The sequence below is a fragment of the Schistocerca cancellata genome, chromosome 2 (genome assembly GCF_023864275.1).
Source record: "Schistocerca cancellata isolate TAMUIC-IGC-003103 chromosome 2, iqSchCanc2.1, whole genome shotgun sequence".
NCBI classification, from domain to species: domain Eukaryota; kingdom Metazoa; phylum Arthropoda; class Insecta; order Orthoptera; family Acrididae; genus Schistocerca; species Schistocerca cancellata.
In genome coordinates this window covers 515,485,136-515,506,082 of record NC_064627.1, presented here as the reverse complement: position 1 = coordinate 515,506,082, position 20,947 = coordinate 515,485,136, and the positions used below count along the sequence as shown (strand labels likewise).

General features: G+C 37.6%; 1 protein-coding gene across 1 annotated transcript in view; it reads right to left on the bottom strand.

Moving 5' to 3' along the window:
- LOC126162065 (geranylgeranyl transferase type-2 subunit alpha) overlaps window positions 1-20,947 on the bottom strand; it is an 81,675-nt gene that overhangs the window by 24,786 nt on the left and 35,942 nt on the right. The window contains exons 4-5 of the mRNA XM_049918326.1: window positions 10,253-10,440; window positions 311-508 (exon numbers count right to left, since the gene is read on the bottom strand). Coding sequence (XP_049774283.1) covers window positions 311-508; window positions 10,253-10,440 — 386 coding nt within the window. The remainder of the gene's footprint in view (window positions 1-310; window positions 509-10,252; window positions 10,441-20,947) is intronic.

Below are 20,947 nucleotides of genomic sequence, written 5' to 3'. Positions count from 1 at the left end.
GAATTCATTGTTTCTCAAGCAATTTGTACAAATAAAAAATGTTTATTTAAGTGACTTGTAAGAAATTGCTAAAATAAAATCACAGGGCCATTATGCTACAGAATGTAAAACTACTGTTTCAAAATACGAGATTTTATTCATAATATCATTTCAAAAGTCCAATACTTTCATATTATTAAATAAAGTTATGATTAGAAGTAGACTATTGCACAATTTATTTCCACATCCAGATATATATCTTTATTAAAATGTTTTTGCTAATCTTTTGATCATTTATGAGAAAAAAAGTACTTTTGAAGTTTTATCTCACCTTCCTTGTGCTTGTTCTCTTGAATAGGACGCCTACCAGTAGGGTCTGGATAAAGCAATGGTAACAAACGACTTCGATAATGCCACGATGAATAATTTGAAAAGTTGGTGGTAATTTTTGCAGATGTGAATTCAAATTCCTTGGTTGGAGAAACGTTTGCTCTCGAAACAACAAATTGCCGGTAATGCCAAGTGTGGACTAGGAACAGGATGAAAATTTATGTAAAAGCAATTTATATCAAGTCCTAATTGTTAATTGTAAATTTTAGCACATTAGCCGAACATTACAATGACATAATAACAAGAACTGTACTGAATTTAAAAAATGCAGGAACCAGTAGCAAGACTTCAGTTAGCTGTATTATTTAGGATATCAGTGTCTGTAATTTTTTTTTTTTTTTTCCTAACAGAATCCTTTACCTACATGCAATACTACCTACAGTTTTGGTCTAATCTTATTTCCTTTATGTGACACGACTATGAAATCACTTGACATTGTTGAATTATTGGTAACTAGTCCTAGACATATCATACAAAAAAGGAAAATAAATGAAAATGGCTGGCACGTACATGACATCTAAAAGATGTTCAGTTGTCTCAATAAATTTTAAACATGACAATGAAATGAAAAGACTGCTACTCACCAAATAGATGAAGCACTGAGCCGCAGACAAGTACTTTTAAAAATAGATTACACTATAAGACAAAATCTCTTCACAGATGTATAAAAACACAGACACCTCACCCATGCACACAGCTACTGCCATCTCTGTTCACTACGTCTGAATCGTCATTACTCCATCCTCGGTTCTTCCTTGCTTCATTTTTAAACACAAACACTCATAGCACGAGTCTGAGCTACATACAGTATTGTCAAATCAGATGTTTGCTCCTTTAGCTGTGATAAATGTCCAGTTTGTATAATTACTTTTATAGAATAACTCTAACTACAATAGATGTACAAGGTGAACAAATGATAGTAATAAAAACTACAAGATGACCCAAAAAGTCCATAAACATTCAAAAATTCAGGAAGTAATGTAGTTAGGGAGGTAAAACTTTGCACACATGCCTGAAATGACATAGGTTTTTATTGAAACCAAAACTGAGCACCAAAACTGGCCAACAGTTGGTGTGACACTAACAAGCCAATTAAGCTGGATAAGAATCAGATATAAAATGACTGTAGTGAGCGAGGGAGCCAGATGCACCCCTTTTGCAGTGTGGGCACTTGAACAAATGGAGGAAGATGATGACTGGTTGCCTAAAGTGTTGTGGACTGACAAAGCCCATTTCACACTGTGAGGATCTGTCAACACCCACAACTGCATGATATGGGCTACTAAAAATCCTACAACTGTTGTGGAAACTCCGCTGCATGATGAGAAAGTCACCGTCATGACTGGGCCTTTTTCCTACAAGGAAACGAGGTGCGCTGCTCTTCAAACTGTCAGTGTGACAGGTGCGAGGTACACCGATATATTACTGAATCATATCAGTCCTAGCCTGCCTGATATACACCTACTGGAAGGTACAGCTTTTATGCAGGACAGTGCTCCATGCCATATTGTTACATGTGCTTGATCTGCTAGGTCCCTACACCTCAATTCATGTGATAATTGGTTGTGGTGTTACGTAACGTCGCCTGCTAGGTCCCCAGACCTCAATCTGTGTGATTATTGGTTGTGGTGTTACCTGAAGTCGCAAGTCCGCCACGATCATCCAACCTCATTAAGGATGTTAAAAGACAACATCCAATAGCTTTCTTCCTACACCCACTGATATGCCATACAATGCTGTTCACAATATTGTCCCTGACTACAGATGCTGTTGATGAATGATGGCCAACATGTAGAGCAATTATTGTAAAGAACATTGTCTTTGCTAAAAGTCAATTGTTATGTTAATTATTGCTTTTTATCGTATGTAGTGCCATCTGTTGATCACTTTGTGCACTTTTTTGTTTCACTAAAATCCCAGTCATTTCAAGCATGTGTTTCAATTTTTACCTACACTATTCCATGAAGTATTGAATTTTCAAATGTTATAGGACTTTTGGGTAACCCTGTATATCAAAAAGGTGTATTCATATGAGAGAAGAATTAAATTAGTGCTTTAATAATGGTTCACTGCTGTGGTAACCCAAGAGCTACCACCCCCTTCAGCAGGCAAAAAACACAATCGATGCCACCACAGCCAGCCTTTTGCAGTTATGACCTGCCAGCTTATTGCACTCCCCACTACAATGGGGCTCAACCACCACAGAGAGGCACTGCCACAAATCTACCACGCAGGTGACTCACTAGTGCCACCTGTGCTAGGTTTCAATATGGCTACCCACTTATGTGGCTGCTGCAAGCCGCTCAGGCTCTTTCTTCTTCACTTGAAGTACTGTGCACTTATTGTTCTCTACATACAAAACTATTTGCTGTTGTACTGGATTATTCTTGTGGCTTGCTCTTTTGAACTGTGTACTATGCATGTGACATTTGTAAAGAACTGTGACTTAAATACATCAGCTGACTGACATGCCATACTATTATTTATGTTCTTAATAGCAAGTAGTGGTTGAACCTCATGCATCACTGGGTAAACGTGGAACCAGCACAGCATCAACCACCACCAGACTTCTCCACAGAGATCATTTTTCAACAATTCTTGAAAAGTCACTTCGAAGGACAAAAGTGCCAGGAGGCTCTCTTGGCCCATATGTTTTCAAATCATACGGCTACATATCTGCTGCTGTTCTCACCATTCAGTGAAACATATGAAAATTGGGATGCATACAAGATGCAGCTCCGACAAAATTTTGCTGTATTTAAGGTTACAGACCCTGCAACCATTAAATCACTCTTTTTGCCTTGGATTCCACCCCAAACATATTAGCTGCTTTGTACATTTGCCTCTCCCACTAAAGTGGCCCAACTTGATTTTGATGAAATGTGTGCTCTCTTAACTGCCTATTTTTACTGACGCTGTCATGTTATATCATCATGAGCAGAATTCTAATAGTGTCGCAAAAAGCCCAACCAGTTGCACCATGCCTAGGCGGTGGAACTACAAGTGCCCAGTAGAAAGTGCCGTTTCATTACTCGCAACACTAAGGAATTGTATGTGGAGGTTATGATTTAGGATTATATTAATTCCAATGCCCCAGAAAAAAAAGTATGTCAAAAAGCTTTGCAATTCAGTGACCCTACCTTGCAGGAGGTTTTGAAACTGGCTAAATCTTTTAAAGTCTCCCATACAGCTGGCACCATTTATAATCTTGAGCAGACATGACGACCATTGCTTCTGACCCAGGTAGTGCATACAGCTTAGCAAATATGGAGGAAGCAGCAGGTCAAATGTAATCATCATCATGCTGTTGGCTCAGCCTGCAAACAAGGGATTAAGTCTTGGCCACTCTACAGGCGTCAACTCTTGTCATGCAAGGACTGTTTTCACAACCATTCCTAGGGTGACTGCCCAGACAGGTGGGCACAATGCGAAAAATGCAATAGCGAAGGCCATTTTGCCTTCGCTAAGTTGAGCCTCCTTGTTCCGTCACTCCCCTTGGCAGGAACACATGGACGAAATCACCACAAACTTTCAAAATGCAACTGTGGCACCAGATAAATAGTCTAAAGTAGACAAATAGTCTAGATAGACAAAGAATCTACTTACTAAGTGGCAGCAGGAGAACACACATATAAAAAGTATTATGTGTGCAAGCTTTTGGAGCCAGTGGCTCCTTCTTTTGGCAGAAATATTGAAGAGGAAACAAGAGGAGTGAAGGAAATAGACTGGTGAGGTTGAGAAAAGGGGCAGAGTTTGGAAAAGTCACCCAGCACTCTGGGCCAGGGGAGAGTTACCAGACAGGATGAGAAGGAAAGACTGATTGTTGAGGACTGCACGTATGAGATTTGAATACCTGAGAGCTTAAAGAAGAAAGACAGGGTAATATTTGAGACAGAGATTAGACTAAAACAATGTGTATGAGTTAATAGGAGTGAAAAGCTATGTGGATTGTATGTGGTAGAGGTGGGAGGGGGATGGCAATAAATAAACAGGTCAGAAAATGAAAGATGTGCAGAAAACTAAAATAGAGTGAAGAAAGGAATAATTACTATGAAAAATTCTGATACTACAGAAATTAACATAAATTAAGAACAGATGGATGGCAAGAACCAAGAATGTGATGTAGCGGCAGTTCTCACCTGCAGAGTTCTGAGAAACTAGTGTCTGGGAGAAGAAGTCAGATGGCATGTGTGGTGAAACAGGCACTGAGGTCACAAATGTCATGTTGTAGTGCATTTCCTGCAACAGAATATTGTGTATTGCCAGTATACACCCTCTGCCTATGCCCATTTGTCCTTTTGGTAATTTGTTGGTAGTTATGTCAATCTAAACAGCCAAATGGGGTTTCCACAACAGCTGTTACAAGAAATGACAGTCACAGAGCTAGTATAGGTTGTGTAAGAGGGTGCATTGGGCAAGTCTCGTAGTGGGGACAGTTACAGAGGTAGGAGCCACAGGGTAGAGAGCAGAAAGAGTGTAGGGTCTGACAAGGATATTGCACAGATTGGGACAGCAGCAAAAAGCTATTCTAGGTGTGGTGGACAAAAACTGACAGAATGGGCCTCATTTCAGGGCATGATTTTAGAAAGTCATGGTCAAGTCAAAGTAGCTGATTAACACTTTCAAGACCAGGATAATACTGAGTGACAAGTGATGTACTCCTAAGTTGTTTTTGAGGGATCAGCAGTACCTGGATTGAATGTGATGGCCAAGGAAAAACTAGGCTCATGGGTTAATTACATCCAGTGAAGGCTGGGATTAGAATGGTGTATTGCTGTAAAGAGTCTGCATCATTTTTGCATTAAAATATTACACATTTTTCTCTATGGAGCAATTTTTCACTTTAGCACTGGTCATAAGACTCTGATATTCTTCAGCCTCCACACTAAGCTGCCCAGTCAAATAGCCAACTGGTACCAGTGATGGGCTCTTTTCATCAGCAGATATAAGTAAGAGATACATTTCTATCTAGTCAGCAGACAAGGGCTGGTGGCCTGTCGTGCCTCCCAATGTGCCCTGATTCAGAGTTTGATAAAGACAAGGTCCTTTGTTTCCATTTAGATGATGAGGCCCAGCAAGCAATGGAGCACTTTCTCATCGCTGGATCCCACATCACAGGCACCATGGGCAAGGATACAACATTACTGCAACTGCTTTGCTACATCCTATGGGGATACTCGAATCAGATCCCAATTGGAACTCAAATTCCCCAAAGTGCTATTTTCACTTCTGTCATAGGCTTGTGCTTGTGGACTGTCTAATTTTGTTACCAACAGACCAAAACCCTCCATGGGTGGGCCTTCTGGAACTCTTTTGGCCTGACATACTGTGTCTCCAGCACCATGGACGTTAAGGTTTATCCCCCACCATGATTCTAGCCATGTGCTACGTCTACTGGCCTGGCACTGATAGGCGGACTGAGCACTTCATCTTCAATTGTCAAAAATGTGAACCACAGAAAGTAGCACTTCACCAATCGTTGTCACCCTGGCTGGTGTCCCCACAGCCTTGGAAGAGAATTCATTTCAATTCCGTCCACCTATTTCTGGACACCACCTGGTTGACAGTCACCAACACTTACTCCAAATTTCCCTACATTGTTAACTCCATTCCACCAGTACAGAGGCCACTGTCAAGGCACTCATCCAACTTTTCACCATACAATACCTTTCCCACATGACTGTGTCAGATAATAGGCTGCATTCTGCTACCATCCGGGCATTCAACACATCACCTCGCCACCTTTCCAATCCCAACCCAACAGGCAGCCGAGAGACTTGCATACACATTCAAACCCAGATGAAGATGACTCACCTACAGACTCTTTAAGCCTTTTCCTGGGTTCATACAGGGTTACACCTAAAGGGTTGAAAAATCTTGTGTAGCTACTCCAAGGTCACCAGCAGCACATGATTCTGCACCTCCTGCTGCTGACTCCAGTCACGTCACCCAATCCATCATCTCTGCGTTTCTCACTGGGCACCTGACTATGGTTGTGCGGTTTTTGGCACCTGATCAAATGGATCCTGGTCATTGTCCAGCAGCACAGGCTGTTTGTTCATCTTGGATAAGGATGGTAAGACGGCGACTCACCATTGAGACCAACTTTGCCTGCAGCATGGTAACTAGCCACCTAAGTTTCCGATCACACTCCAGGAAGCTCCATGCAGCGACACCACATGACATTCCTCTACTTCCCAGTCTCCCATCTTTTCCCACTTCCACTATGATGATTTTATATCCTCCTTATCCGCAAGCCACCATGCTACCCCAGCTGTGAATCACTCTCCTTTTCCAAGCCACCTATTGATGACCAGATGCTCGTGGCGTCACAGCAGGAAGCACCGCAAGACCAGCAACTCGAGCTGGGGTTTCACTACAGCTGTCTATTTCTGTAGGCCACTCAGGTATTTTGTCTTTGCTTGCCATACTGTGCACTGACCATTCTCTAAATATGGAACTATTTGCTGTTACACTGGATTATTCTTGTGGCTTGCTCTTTTGGACCGAATACTCCGCTTGTGACATTTGTAAGGAACTTTGACCGTAAAATATATCAGCTGACTGACATGTCACGCTATTATTTATGTTGTGAGTCACAATAACTGCAATTATTCCTTTAGATAATACAAGCACCGTACATCCTTTGACAAATGTCTGCACTGCTTTTACAGCACATAAGAAGGCATGTAATGGAGTGAAGCACAACAGCAAGACAATGCAGCTTGTGAAAATTGAGCCAATAGTGACATTCTGTGGCATCTATCATTTCCATGGGCTGCAGGCTAAGCAATGAACACCTGTTATTGATTTTTCAAATCAGTGTGTCATTTTATCACTGTATTTATTGTGGGTGATATAAAAGAAAAACAACAAATATTACTTGAACAAGCATGAGAAACAGCATTCCCTGTACATTATTTTCCCAAGTATATGCTTTACAAGAATGCAGCTTTGAGTTACAATATCTACAGTCATGTAAACACCAAAAATTGACCCCCTTCCTCACTTCAATCTGAATTGTAAATTACTTTGCTTCAGTTTAATATCATAGTGAATGCTTCTTCCAATTGTTTTATTTTCTTACTAGTAATAATAATAATAATAATAATAATAATAATAATAATAGAGAGGCCAATGAAGACTTTATACGAATTTCATTCAGTATTTATAATATCAGCACTATTTACAGCTCACTCCAATGCACATTTACCTTAAGTAATTCAAGGAATCTCCATAAGATCAAATCTGCACAGCCAGACAGAGCTCTTAACCTAGCTCCTACAATCTGTGTGTTAATTACTTTAAATCACCACCACACTCAGTTCTTGATAACTGAAGCTAAATCTATAACCTTCCCATAACCTGTATAACATACAGACACTTACCCTAAATTAAATAAAAAAAACTCTGCAAATGTCAGTTCTGCAAAAAATTCAGGAATTAAAAGCAGAAAGAATTAGCCAATAGATATGGAGATCAGATAATGTTTCAAGGTCTTGCTGGTTAATTGCAAATAAAATCAGAACAGTTCCATACAAACTAAAAGTACTAACATAGAACTGACTGTGAAAGATGACGAAATTTCTGATGCCCTTCTATTTAGCAATATTTTTAATGATTTTTTCGAAGATATTGTTGAGAGTGATGTTTGCTCGAAACCCAATGTACATTGTGTCAAGTAATAAACAGACCAGCACTACACTACCTGCTGTATACACAAATAACATTCTGCAGCTTATTAATGACAACAAATAAATTAATCAGCAGTATTAGATTAAAATTCTCCACTTCTATTGAAGAAATATTAACTAGAGCTAGTGAAAGCATCACTTCATCTAATACACAGTATTTCTCAAAATGGTTCATTCCCTGACAAGATGAAACTGTCTGTAATCAAACCTTTCGCAAAAAAGGGACATTAAAATATGTTCAAAACTACACAGACCTATTGCCTTAATGTAAATATTTGGCAAACTGACTGAGAAAATAATGTTAACAAGCCTCTTGGAATATTATGAGGGGCAACCAAATGAAAACTGAACACCCAACACAACCGAACTATGTAATGATTCCATTCAAAAGTAAACAGCACATGCTTTTTTTATCCCAGTGGGAGATGAAACAATCAATTTCTGTTTTGTACAATGCAGTTGGCTGCAGACGAATCCACAATTGCATCCACTCTTGCATTTCCTCATCCAACTGAAACCAACACCTATGCTTGTCTTTCTTCAGGTCAACAAAGATGTGAAAATCACATGGTGAAAGATCCAGGCTGTACAGCAGATGCTGCAGTGTTTCCCACTCAAACTCCTGAAACATAGCCTTCATCCTATTGGCAGTGTGGAGTCGGGTCACTGCAAATCTCACACAGTTATTAGGAGCATATTTCAAAGGCAGACTACAGAGTACAGAAATTATGTATGATAATGGAGAAGTACTAGCAAGGAGACATTCACGAATAAGAAATGTAGACTTCGGTGTCTGTTCGTATATGATGGAAATGTGTTCCCAAGTTCTCTCGATAATAAGCACCTGATCACTGTGTACAACAATGCAACCTCTGATGTCTGTTGCACAGACTGTGAGCCCAGCTTTACTGAATAGAAAAGTCACAGTTTACTTTGGAAGAGACAACTTAAAAGTTAACATAGAAAAAGCAACTAATATTCACTTTAAACAGAGTGGACCACGTAAACAAAATATTGTGAGTGATGAGATTCTGTCAAAAATCCTATTGGTGGAGGAGATTATCACCATACCTTAATTCTGAAACCCTGAGAACTGTACATTCTACAGATTAGTGTATCCTTCCTTGTCTTATGGAATAGTATTGTGGGGTGGAACCTGCCAGATGAATATGGAAAAGATTTTCAGGTTGCAGGAGACAGCCTTGGCAATTGTAGCGAAAGAAAAACAAAAAACATCTTGTGGAAGCTTATTTTAGTTTAGCATTCTCAGAGTTTGTACCATGATAGGTATGATAGAAAGCATACAACACATTTCTATATGGTTAATAGCAGATCAACTTTAACACAAAAAAACTGTGTCAAAGGAGCTGCTTTTCATCATTTGTTAGCTAAAAATCTTGAGATGTTACAGAATATACCTTTAAAAAGCAACTTCAGTGGTGACTTATGCATAAAAGCCTGTATAGCTTGGTGTACCATGAATAATACTGACGATGCCCCTGCATGTAAAATTGCTTGTTATGAGCAGTAAAATAAACTTACGATTCTCTAGTAAATCATTAATATTATGACAGAAATTTCCTAAACAGCATTTATCTTCTTTCAAAAGCATGGAGAACAGTGGAAAGAGTGAAAGTGGTACCAACCAGAACTATGGTGCAACTAAACTAACTGAAATATAACCATATGCTTGACGCATTTACCCTGCAACTCAAAATGAGGAATCTTCCATTAAAAAATTTTAAAAAAAGTAGTGACACAGACAGTTATAATCAATATTACACTGAACATATAGTGACATTAGACACTGTGTGCACAGCTGGAGCAAGAGACATAGAAAGGATCTTTCGGTGCAGCAAAGAATGTTTATTAGCACTGTAGAAATTATACATTATTCTCTGAATGTCTAGCAGTTACCAACGGAGTTTCAATAAAGAGATCTATGGATTGCCTGCACGTGTGAGTTACATGGTAAATATATTATTCACAGCATAATTACCCATTTCCTTTGCCATCTAACAACTCAGCTCTATTCCAGAGTTTAAGCAGAAACATAGCTCATTTTTTGCAGATTAGCATTTGAACAGACATAAATAAAGTAGGACACAAGATAAACTTTAGCCGCTTTCTTGTGATGCTTTTCTTTTACAAAGTGACAGCAGATAAATGAACAAAAGAACAATACTTGCAATTTCTTTCATCCATATCCAGATACTTATTGCACAGTGCCAATTCTCTTGACCAATTAGATTCAGGCATATTATCAAGAACCCAAGCACGGTGATGCCACGCTCCATATGATTTTGGATTAACATGCAATGTACGTTCTGTCAACTGCAATTCTGTTTCCATGAGTTGTTGCATTTGGTCTTTGGACCTAAATTAAAAACACAATGTAGTAATCATTCTTTTGTAGAAGCAGTTACAATAATTATGAGTATATTTAAAAATAACAACATCTAAGTAATATCATCATCTCTGGTTGAGGGAAAACTTATCTAATGAAGTAGAAAGGAAAAAAAGCAACCTTTCTCTACATCTTTGTCATGACAAATTAATGCAACAGGTGAAATGAATATAGTATTACGCAGGACATCTGAGTATTTACTATATTAAGCTAGTAAAAACAATACCAATTTGTGGAGGCTAAGAAAGGAATGGAAGGTTCATCTGAAACAGGGGACAACAAACAATTGTATGCAAATGAATCCAGTATGCAGCAGAGTGTGCACCGAGACGAAACTTCCTGGCAGGTTGAAACCTTCTACCAGACGGGGACTCGAACTTGGAACATTGGCTTTCTCAAGCAAGTGCTGTACCAACTGACCTACCAGAGCACAACTCATGTCCTGTCCTCACAGATGTACATCTGCCAGTACCTCACCTCCTCCCTTCCAAACTTACAGAAGTTCTCCTCCAAACCCCAAAGGCTGCGGCTAAGCCACATCTCTGCAATATCCTTTCTTCGAAGTGTGCTAGTCCCACAAGTTATACAGGAGAACTTCTGTGAATTGGCAGGTAAGAGATGAGGTACTGGTGGAAGTAAAACAGTGAGGACAATTTGGCAGCCTTGCTTGGGTAGCTCAACTGGTAAAACACTTGCCTGCGAAAAGCTAAGGTCACAAATTCGAAATCTGTTAGAGGACACAGTTTTACTCTGCTAGGAAGTTTCAATTGTATGTACACTGATATTACAAACTGACAACTGTATACACAGCAGCAGAAAAATAAGCCTACTTTCATCATGAATTTCTATATTAATGACATGGGTGTCAGTTATAAATTCTTTGTGGTGTCCAACTTGACGTTCATCTAGAAAGCAAACAACCATGTGGATATCTAGAACCCTATTATAACCATGTTTAAGTTAATACATTAGGATAGGAAATCCATCCTACCTCATAAGCACATTTTTGCGTATGTTACTAGTGCGACTTCTTAGGCAGTGACATTTCTTGGTCACATTTGAAATATCTGTCAAATAATGTAAATGTGGAACTCACGGGTACACCAAAGGGTCTCTTATGTACATTTTGTTACTTCTGAGGTCATATTTGTACGCATCTGAGATGTGCATTCATGTATGTAAAATACCATACTTGCCTGCGAAAAGCTAAGGTCACAAATGCACAGGTAGAATAAAAAAAATTGTATATATAATTAAAAACAAAGATGATGTAATTTACCAAACGAAAGTGCTGGCATGTTGATAGACACACAAACATACACACAAAATTCAAGCTTTCGCAACCAACAGTTGCTTCATCAGGAAAGAGGGAAGGAGAGGGAAAGACGAAAGGATGTGGGTTTTAAGGGAGAGAGTGAGGAGTCTGCTCTTTCGTTTGGTAAGTTACATCACCTTTGTTTTTAATTATATTTTTCCCACGTGGAATGTTTCCCTCACAAAAATAGAGCTGTCATGAACTACACACTGAGCAAGTTGGTCTTAATGCAAAACCTATGTGTATCATACAATGAGATTTTAAATTTAGACTTAGATTCAATGGTGACCAACAGATCATGTGAAATTTTAAGATTTTTTCGTGCAGGAGATGAAGAGCCTTCAAACTGAGATTATTCAATTTGTTGTCCTCTGTATCAGATGCCACTGGCAATATGTTATACAGCCAAATATGGTTTGGCTAATAAACATTTTAAGTGCAGTTCATGAGGTTCAGAAGAAGTTCTTTAAGAAACAGTATACTCGTTTTTCTGTGTTCAAAGTACAAGGTCACTAGAAATGGATACTGTTATACAGAGTGTTACTATCATTAGTAAGCACAAGTCAAGCTCAGTAATTAACGGATCCATTACTCGATCTTGCTTTTTTGCTTGTATGGCACCACAGTGGATTGTGGGCAATGAACACTCAAGACCTCACTAACAAAAATAGTGGAGACACACATATTCACACACAATTTTAATGGGAAATAAATGGTGCATACAAGCATCAGTACACGAAATGCAAGTGCTTTTGGTTATTTGTCTGGGAGCACTTATTTACTAAACAGATCTGAGAGTACCAGTGTAAAGACATTTCTCAACATACTGATACTATTAACATGGTTCTTATATGAGACTTGATTGGTTTTAAAGGAAGAATTGTGATCTTCTGTGGGCATTCATCTCTTCTGAAGCAACAAAGACTTCAGAATATGTTGCAAAAACACAGACTTCATAATAGGTTGCAGTCAGATGTCAGAACTTGGCCAGGTTCTGATAGTAGCTTCTGCAGCTCCACAGCAGCAGGGCCACTGCAGGGTTTTTTGTTGTGAAAGAGATTCATATTCATCACACAAGTGGTTGACAAAATAAACAACAATACAGATTCCCCAGACAATCTTATAGCATTGTAAGGTGGCAAGGGTGAAATGTTCATGAAGCAGTGTCACTCATTTGCTCCTGAAAGCAGCATGACACAATTACAGAACTGGCTGCTTCCACAGTTGTCCTGAAGATTGTGGGATGGTGCTTCAGTAGCATGGTAATATGATTTACCCATTGTTGGACACTGACTGCAAATCAGGTGGCGGCACTCAAAGTGTTGCAGAACACGTAACTAACATCCTGACTAAAGCTTATACACTTTTCATTTTTAATGTATAGCTGCAAAATTTATAAGTGAAGGTCAATCATATTACCATCATGTTGTATAACATTTTGAGTGATGTTATCTGACTTAGAAAACTTTTTCCAGAAAATTATAGATTACTATGTACTTTTTTCAGAAATTTCACTTTAAATTCTGGAGAATCCAAGTTAAAACTCTATGGCACAGATTTAATAGTTTTCCAACCCTCATTTCAGAATCATTAGTACTGAAATGGATGGTGATAAATGAGTCTGCATATACCATCTGATCAACCAAAGTACCTAATGGTAGTAATAGATTTTCTTCGTAAGTACCAGTAATGAGAAAAATTTGCTGATTTACATAAAAATGTGGCAGACAACTTAGCAAGTTAATTACTAGAATATTCTATTGTTTTCAAATAACCTACTGCTGAAGCAATGAGCACTGGCAAAGGAACTGATTCTGGATGAAGGCATTCACCAAATGTTTAGATAGCTGTTACAATATTTCTTTGAATGTAACAAGCATTAAGAACGGAAACATGCAGTTATCACATTATTGGGTCGTTGAATGACTGAACACCATGAAGGCCTCAATTAAGTCAAGAAGAAACTATGTGCTTGACACATTTTATGTCACCTTAATCTGACAATGTCAAATATGGGAGGGAAAAAGGGAGAGAGTGTTAGGGGAAAAAATATACAAGCTATTCAAAAGAATCAAAAACTCAGCCCCCACTTTCTAGTGAAATCTAACACAGGAATTCCTTAGAGTATCATACTAAGATCAGACCTGTTCCTGGTATAAATCAGCAACTTTCCCAATAATGTTAGTTATGAGAAATATTATAATTACTGAAAACTCCTTGCAGAGAAAGTAAATCAAATCCTCAAATAAGTTTACAACTGGTCAGTATGCAATCATGTGATACTGACCTTACGTCATCCATGTTGTGTTGTCTAAGAAATTGTGACTGTTTATGCCAATAAAAGATAAATTACAACAATTATATGCCCCAGTCACTTTTTATTTACTCTCTCAACATGTTTCGAGGACTTATACCCTCTATTCAGGTGGATCAGTGCTTTACATTATGTTTTGAGTTTCATTTCACTACAAATAAGCTATAACCGGCACTTATTACTGTAATATGGCACTAAGATTACAAATTTTAAACAATAGTAAAGCTACTTATATGCTCCAGCAGAATAACCCTGAGGTTCATCACAAATACGTATTTTCATCTTTAGATGTCACACAGCTCGTGGTCTAGGGGCTAGCATTGCTGCATCTGGATCACAGGGTCTCAGGTTTGACTCCCAGCCAGGTTGGGGATTTTCTCTGCCCAGGGACTGGGTGTTTGTGTTATTATCATCATCATCATCATCATCATCATCATCATCATCATCATTTATGAGAGTGACTGTATTGGACTGTGAAAAGAAAATTGACTGTGGAAAAATTGGGACTTTATGCAGGTGCTGATGACTGCGCAGTTGAGCGCCCCACAAACCAATCATCATCATCAACATAAATATGAACCACTAACTAGAAACAGGAAAAATTGTTTTATTTTATGGTAAATTTTGGTATTATTTTTTGCCAATTTCTGTGTTATTTTTTCCCTTGTTGTTGTTTATTTTTTTGTAATTTCGGTGCTAGTTTTTGCCAACTTTGAAGTTTTTTTCAGGTTTTGTCACTTTTTTTGTCAGTTCCAGCATTACTTTTTTTTTTGCTAACTTCTGCATTACTTTTTTTGCTAGATTTGGTGTTTCTTTTGCCAAATTTGCTGTAATTTTTGCAAAATTTGCTGTATTTTTGCCAATGTTGCTGTTATACTTTTGCCAAATTTGCTGTCATGCTTTTAACAATTTCTTCGTGTTTACTGCCAAATTCGGTATTTTTTTGCCAATTTTGGTGCTTTTTTTATGTCATATCTTAGTTCTGTATGCAGGTAACTAACTGTTGTATTCAAGTTATAGATGAGGAAAAAGGAAGACAAAATGCAGTTGCAACATTCGATAACTATCAGTTACGAATATTGGTAAACTGTCGTCCTCAGATTTATAACATTTTGTATACTGGAAAACGAAAGATTTCATGATACTCTGTAAAAATTGCTGCTTTTGCACTATTTCACTAAAAACTATCAATTTTGCTTTGTTTTTCGTGTTTCATTTTTGCGACATTTTCCTGCCCCTATCAATAACAAACTGTCCAGAGATTGTACAGATGTAGTTACAGTGCCTTCTAAGTCAAAGAGCATTCATAACTAGTTTACACTGTGAATCAAATATAGAGACAACAGATACATAATCATTTATTTCTTTACAATCTTTTTGCTTAAGATTCTTCTTCTTCTTCTTCTTCTTCTTCTTCTGCTTTTACGGTCTCATTGGACCACTTCAGTCAATCTTTTTCTGGTCACTTTCTTTATTAAGTTATCTTTCCAAACTGCTCAATATCTTTTCATTCATTCTGATCTTTTTTGCCATTCCTCATCTGATCTGTAAATACCATTTTTATTGTTTGTTGTTTGCTATTCTTGTTTTATATCTTATTTTTTATGTTTTTCAGTTCCTTTAGAGTGTTTCTTTTTTCTTTTTTTCCAAGTTGTACAGGGTTAACTTTAGCTCTTTCATATTTTCCATGATTTCCTTTACCCAGCCTAATTGCTGCTTCATGATCCAAAGTTTCTGTATAATTTTTCTTGGTTATCTGGTTTCTGGTGTCCTCATAATGTGACCATGAAAATAGATCCTTTTTTTCATATATTATCTGCAATGGGCTCCATTTGCCAGCCACCATTTCATTTCACATGGTCCAGCTTTTCCATCTTTTTGATATTTCTTATTTATGTAAGTTATTTATTCTTCTCTCTACCTTTAGGATTTTGTCGATGCTGTTTTTCTGGGTGGCTCTGAAAAGCATTTCAGTTTCTCGCCTCTGTTTTCTCTTGTAATGTTTTAATTTAGTTTTAACTGACACATAATTTTATTGTATGTAGACTGTATTAAATTTTTGAGCTTTTATCATTTTGTTAGTTCTTTCTTGCCAAGCAGGTTTCTCATCCAAGTTTTATGTTATAATTTCTCCTAGGTATTTAACCTATTTCACTACTTTTACTTTCCTGTTATTGACTGCTATATGGTTGGTTACTAGTGGATCTGCTACCATTACTCATTCTTTCCAAATGATATTTAGAGTCCTATTTTTTCTGCTGTATTTTTTAGGCTTGTTATTTGATTTCTGGCTTCTTGAATGTTATTAGCTAGCAATGCTAAGTCATCTGCGAATACCAACCAATTTGATCTTTCTTGGTTCAAATTCTTATGTTTTTAGGATTTTCTTTGTACCATTCCCTCATCATGTACTCCAGAGCAAAGTTGAAAAGTAATGGCAATAGGCCATCTCTCTGTCTTAACCCTGTTTAAATCATAACTGACATTTACTTTGTTAGAGTTAAATAAAGGTAGGTTATGGTTTGTTGTTTTTGCTTGATCAATCAATACATGACTCTGAGACCATGTCACGGCTTCTGCAAAATTCCATTAATCTCATGCCAAGTAACCCTTTACCAATTTCAAACTGATTACCTGTTCTTCTCCAAGGTCTGAATCTTCCTCTTCTAGTTCCAGTTCAAGTTCACCATTATAATGACAATATAGAATTCTTGACATGGCTATATGTATGATATCCAAAAGGGACATTCCTCTATAGTTGTCTGGATTTGACTTGTCTCCTTTTTGTGTAATAGATGGATTACAGCAAAAGACCAATGTTCTGGTAGTTCTTCCTTGTTCCACATTTTCACTATGCATTAGTGTAACGATATCTTCACTGGTTCTGCTGCATATTTCAGAAGTTCTATGAATGTTTGACCTTCTCCACTCGCTTTGTAGTTTTTGAGCTCTTGTAAAGCTTTGTAGACTTTGTGGATTGTGGGTGGGTTTATATTTTCTGCTGGTATTTTAATAGGGGAGTCTGCATATATCTAACATAATTCTGGGGGATCTTCTCGATTTAGTACCATCATTAGAAGTATATCTTCTTCATATGACATTTAACCTTTCTCATTATTTTTTGGGGCATCTTTCTTTGTTCTACGAGTTTCAAGTGTGATTCTTATGTTTTATGACTCTGATATCTTAACCAGACTTGGTGTCTATCTACCATTGCTTTAGCACACTCATTATTCCACCATTGGTGTTTTTTGCTTGGATTTACTGAGGCTACCTGTTTAGTTATTTGTTTCAACTGGGGAAATATTTCCTCTAAATGATGTGTTACTTTTATATTCTTTGTCTTTTTATTTATGTTTGTCGCTGCTTGATCTAAAAGCTCCCAAAACCCAGCCACATCTTCTCTCTGTTCTTCCTTATTATTTTTATCATTAGTTGGGACATGGGTACTTATTATTGTGTATATTGCATTTGCAGCTTTTATAGTTAGTGTTGATAGTGTGGGAGACTGTGATTTTAATTCTGTTATGGATTCAATTATGTTGAGACTGACCACAAATCCAGTTCTGAATTGTGGACATTACTTCATTATTATTTTTCATGGGATTCCCTTATAAATTCTTTATCCTTGAGATTCTATTGGTTCCTGATCAATGCCTCTCGTTTCTTGAAGTATAGTTATGAGAATCCCTATGTGATCCATTTCATCTGTCAAAATGTTGAGCTTCCCTGGTTGTATGATGGAATTTATGTTGTGTGTTGCTATTTAGTGTATCTGTCCTGTCTCAAATTTAAATTTTGATATTCTGTCAATCTCGGGTATTTTCAGATGATCCAAGTTAAGTGACTGCCCACCATATCCAAGTGCAGTGTTCCTTGATAATTGCCAAGTGATAGCTTCTTCCTTCAAAGATTTCCTTCCATGTTTGACTTTCAAAGATAATCAACCTTGGATGGAGCAAGCTCCAAATTACAATTCCAGTTGTTAACTGTAGAGACTGTTGTGCATTTGGTCTGTGAGAGCTGCTTTATTTTGCTTAAGTCTACTGGCAAGCCAGTGAGGACTCTTATCCACCACATGGGGCATGCCATATAAGAGAATCACCTCTCTGCCTGCTACAACAGCATAGTAGGTTTGTATGGATGATTATTATTGCAAAGTATTAAAATCTGAAAATTAAAAAAGTGAAAAACTTATAAAACTAATTTTATCAGATCAGTTTACTATACAAGCTGTATGGCTGGGAACAAAAGACAACATGCAGTTTGTTTTGTTTTGTTTTTGTAATTTGGGAACTGTTTTATGATCTAGGTCACTCAAAAATATATACTAAAAAAAGTTATGGTACATTGTCTAGAATGCTTGAGGAGCATTGCCATTGCCTCAGATTTGTCACTGCAAATGTCTTGTGTTGTGAATAAAGCTTTCAGATGTTTGTAGAGGTTCTGTTTGTGGCCTTTAGTCTTCAGAGTATTATTAGATCTGTGCTGTCAGAAGCATGTCCTGTGTCATTATTGTGAGTTGTTATGGCAGGTTTACAGAGAGTGTTGTACCTAAATGCATTTATATGACTTTAAATGTAGTTTGGAAGCTTTGTCTTATCTCACCCACATACTGTGCAGAGCATTCTTTGCACTTTACCTTGTAAACAACAGAATTGGTAAATTTGTCTTTGCTGGATATTGTGTCATGTGGCAGTCCTTTACATAATTCATTGGAGGTGAAGAAAGCAACTCTTATATTATATGGGCTCAATACATTAGCAATTTTCTGTAAAACGGACCAAAGTAGGGAAAGCATACTGCCCTGGTCTCTGATGGTTGTTCTTACTTTTGTTCCTGTCTGTTCGCTTCCTAAGTTGATTGCTCATTTTGTCTATGAATGCAGGTTGAAAACTATTTGCAGCTACTATTTGTTTAATTACTCCATTTTCATTTTGAACAGGAAGATTCACTGCTTATATCTATAGTAGTGTGTTTTATGTAAATGCTACGGACATGTTCACTGCATTTTCTGGTTATGGTGAGGTCTAAAAAGTTTACTGAATTCTGACTTTCAAATTCACATGTAAACTAAATGTTCTTGCACATGCTGCTGATAATTCAATTAGTGCATCAACTTCTTGCTAATTTATCAATAATTATTAATTATTAATAAAGTGTCATCAACATATCTTTTGTAAAACTTAATGTGTTGTAAACATGGTACACTGCTAATAAATAATTTTTGCTTAAGGTGGTGTCGGAAGATACTGGTCCCAGATATGTCAAAGCCCATTTTAAACCATTTGGTTGTTTCCATACATTATCAATAAAAGTGAAAGAGTTTCAATTTAGTAACATTTCAACTAAGTCAATGAATTCAATAGTTTCAGACATTGAACGTATTTTGTTTTATAAAATTGGGTTTAATAACTTCCACTGCTTCATCTAGGGGGATGTTTCTGAATAAATTGGTAACAACTAGTGATAACTTCTGGCAATTGTTAGGAACAGAGTATTTTGTAGCTCATTTACACAGTAGTTTTCGTCAGATGTGGAATTGTTCCTCAGAATCACGTTCATGTGTTAGTCTAAGGTGATGTACTGTTTCTAGAGTTATCTGTTGGTCTGACAAGACAGTTTTCCTTGCAAAATTTTAATTGTGACCTCAGTTATAGTGCTTTTGCGTTCTCCTCCCCCCCCCCCTCCCCCCCCCCCCACCCTCCCAGCCAGCTGAATAAGTGAGCCCACCTCTGGAGATTGTGGAGATCCAGTCATTACCGTTTATGCAATCCAGATGAAGTTTCTCTGAGACAGAATCCAAGAAACTGTCAATGTGCTTGCATTTAAATGCTGTGTAACCTGCAATATATTTCAGTCATCACTGGTTACTGGTTCAGCACCAAGAAACTGCAACAGATCTACTTCTTGCTAACTGAAATTAGTGCAGTCCAAATCAGCTATCATATTTCCAGTCATGTTAATACACAACTCATTTGTGGTGAACTTTATGAAGTCCTGTTCAGTTTCTTCTGTTAGAGAAATATGTGACAGCACCTCACCAGTCTATCTATAACAGATACAATAGCTAACAAGCGGATGTCTCTGTATTTCCAGGCAGTATTAGAAGCCAAATTCTATTTTTCACTTTGAAAGTTGTTGGGCTGCTGTAAAATATGCCATGACCATGAATTTTAGAAAAAAATTCTCAAAACAGTCTTGGTTTAGCCTGGAAGGCAACATGTATGAAGCTCTCATACTCTCAATGGCACTGTAAAGTTCACAGAGAGAGTTTACTGAGATTATGAATCCCTTCTACTTCTATGTCAAGCTCTATAATGTTACATATGATGCTTAAATCCCTGTTCTGCATTGCTAAAAGATTTTCAAAAAGCTTCTTGTTCAAGACTGTGACGTTGGGCAGAGTTACTCCATCATCTATAACATGGTTTCTAAGTAATTTAAGCAAATGTACGCCATCACAGGAGACCCATACACTTCTCACTGGGTCCATAGGATTTGGAAAGCACGTTTTTGTTGTTGAAACATCAAGCTCCTTCTAGACCTTCGAGTTGTTGGTTCCTGTTTCACAAATTACTGCTGCAATTTGGGTTTCAACTACTTCCAACTGCTTTACGTTCAGGAGTAACTCAATAGTCATGTACTATTGATGTCAAAATATACAGGCTGTCTCCATGATGACACCAAACCATGCACCATTACCACCGTAATGTTTTTCTTTGGTTCTAAGATTACATTGTCTAATGAATCCTAAAAGGCGCAACCATCTATATTCATCTCGTCAAAACATAGGACTCCTATTTTCTCTCTGCTGTACAGGGTAGCCGCACAGTCTGGGGCATCTT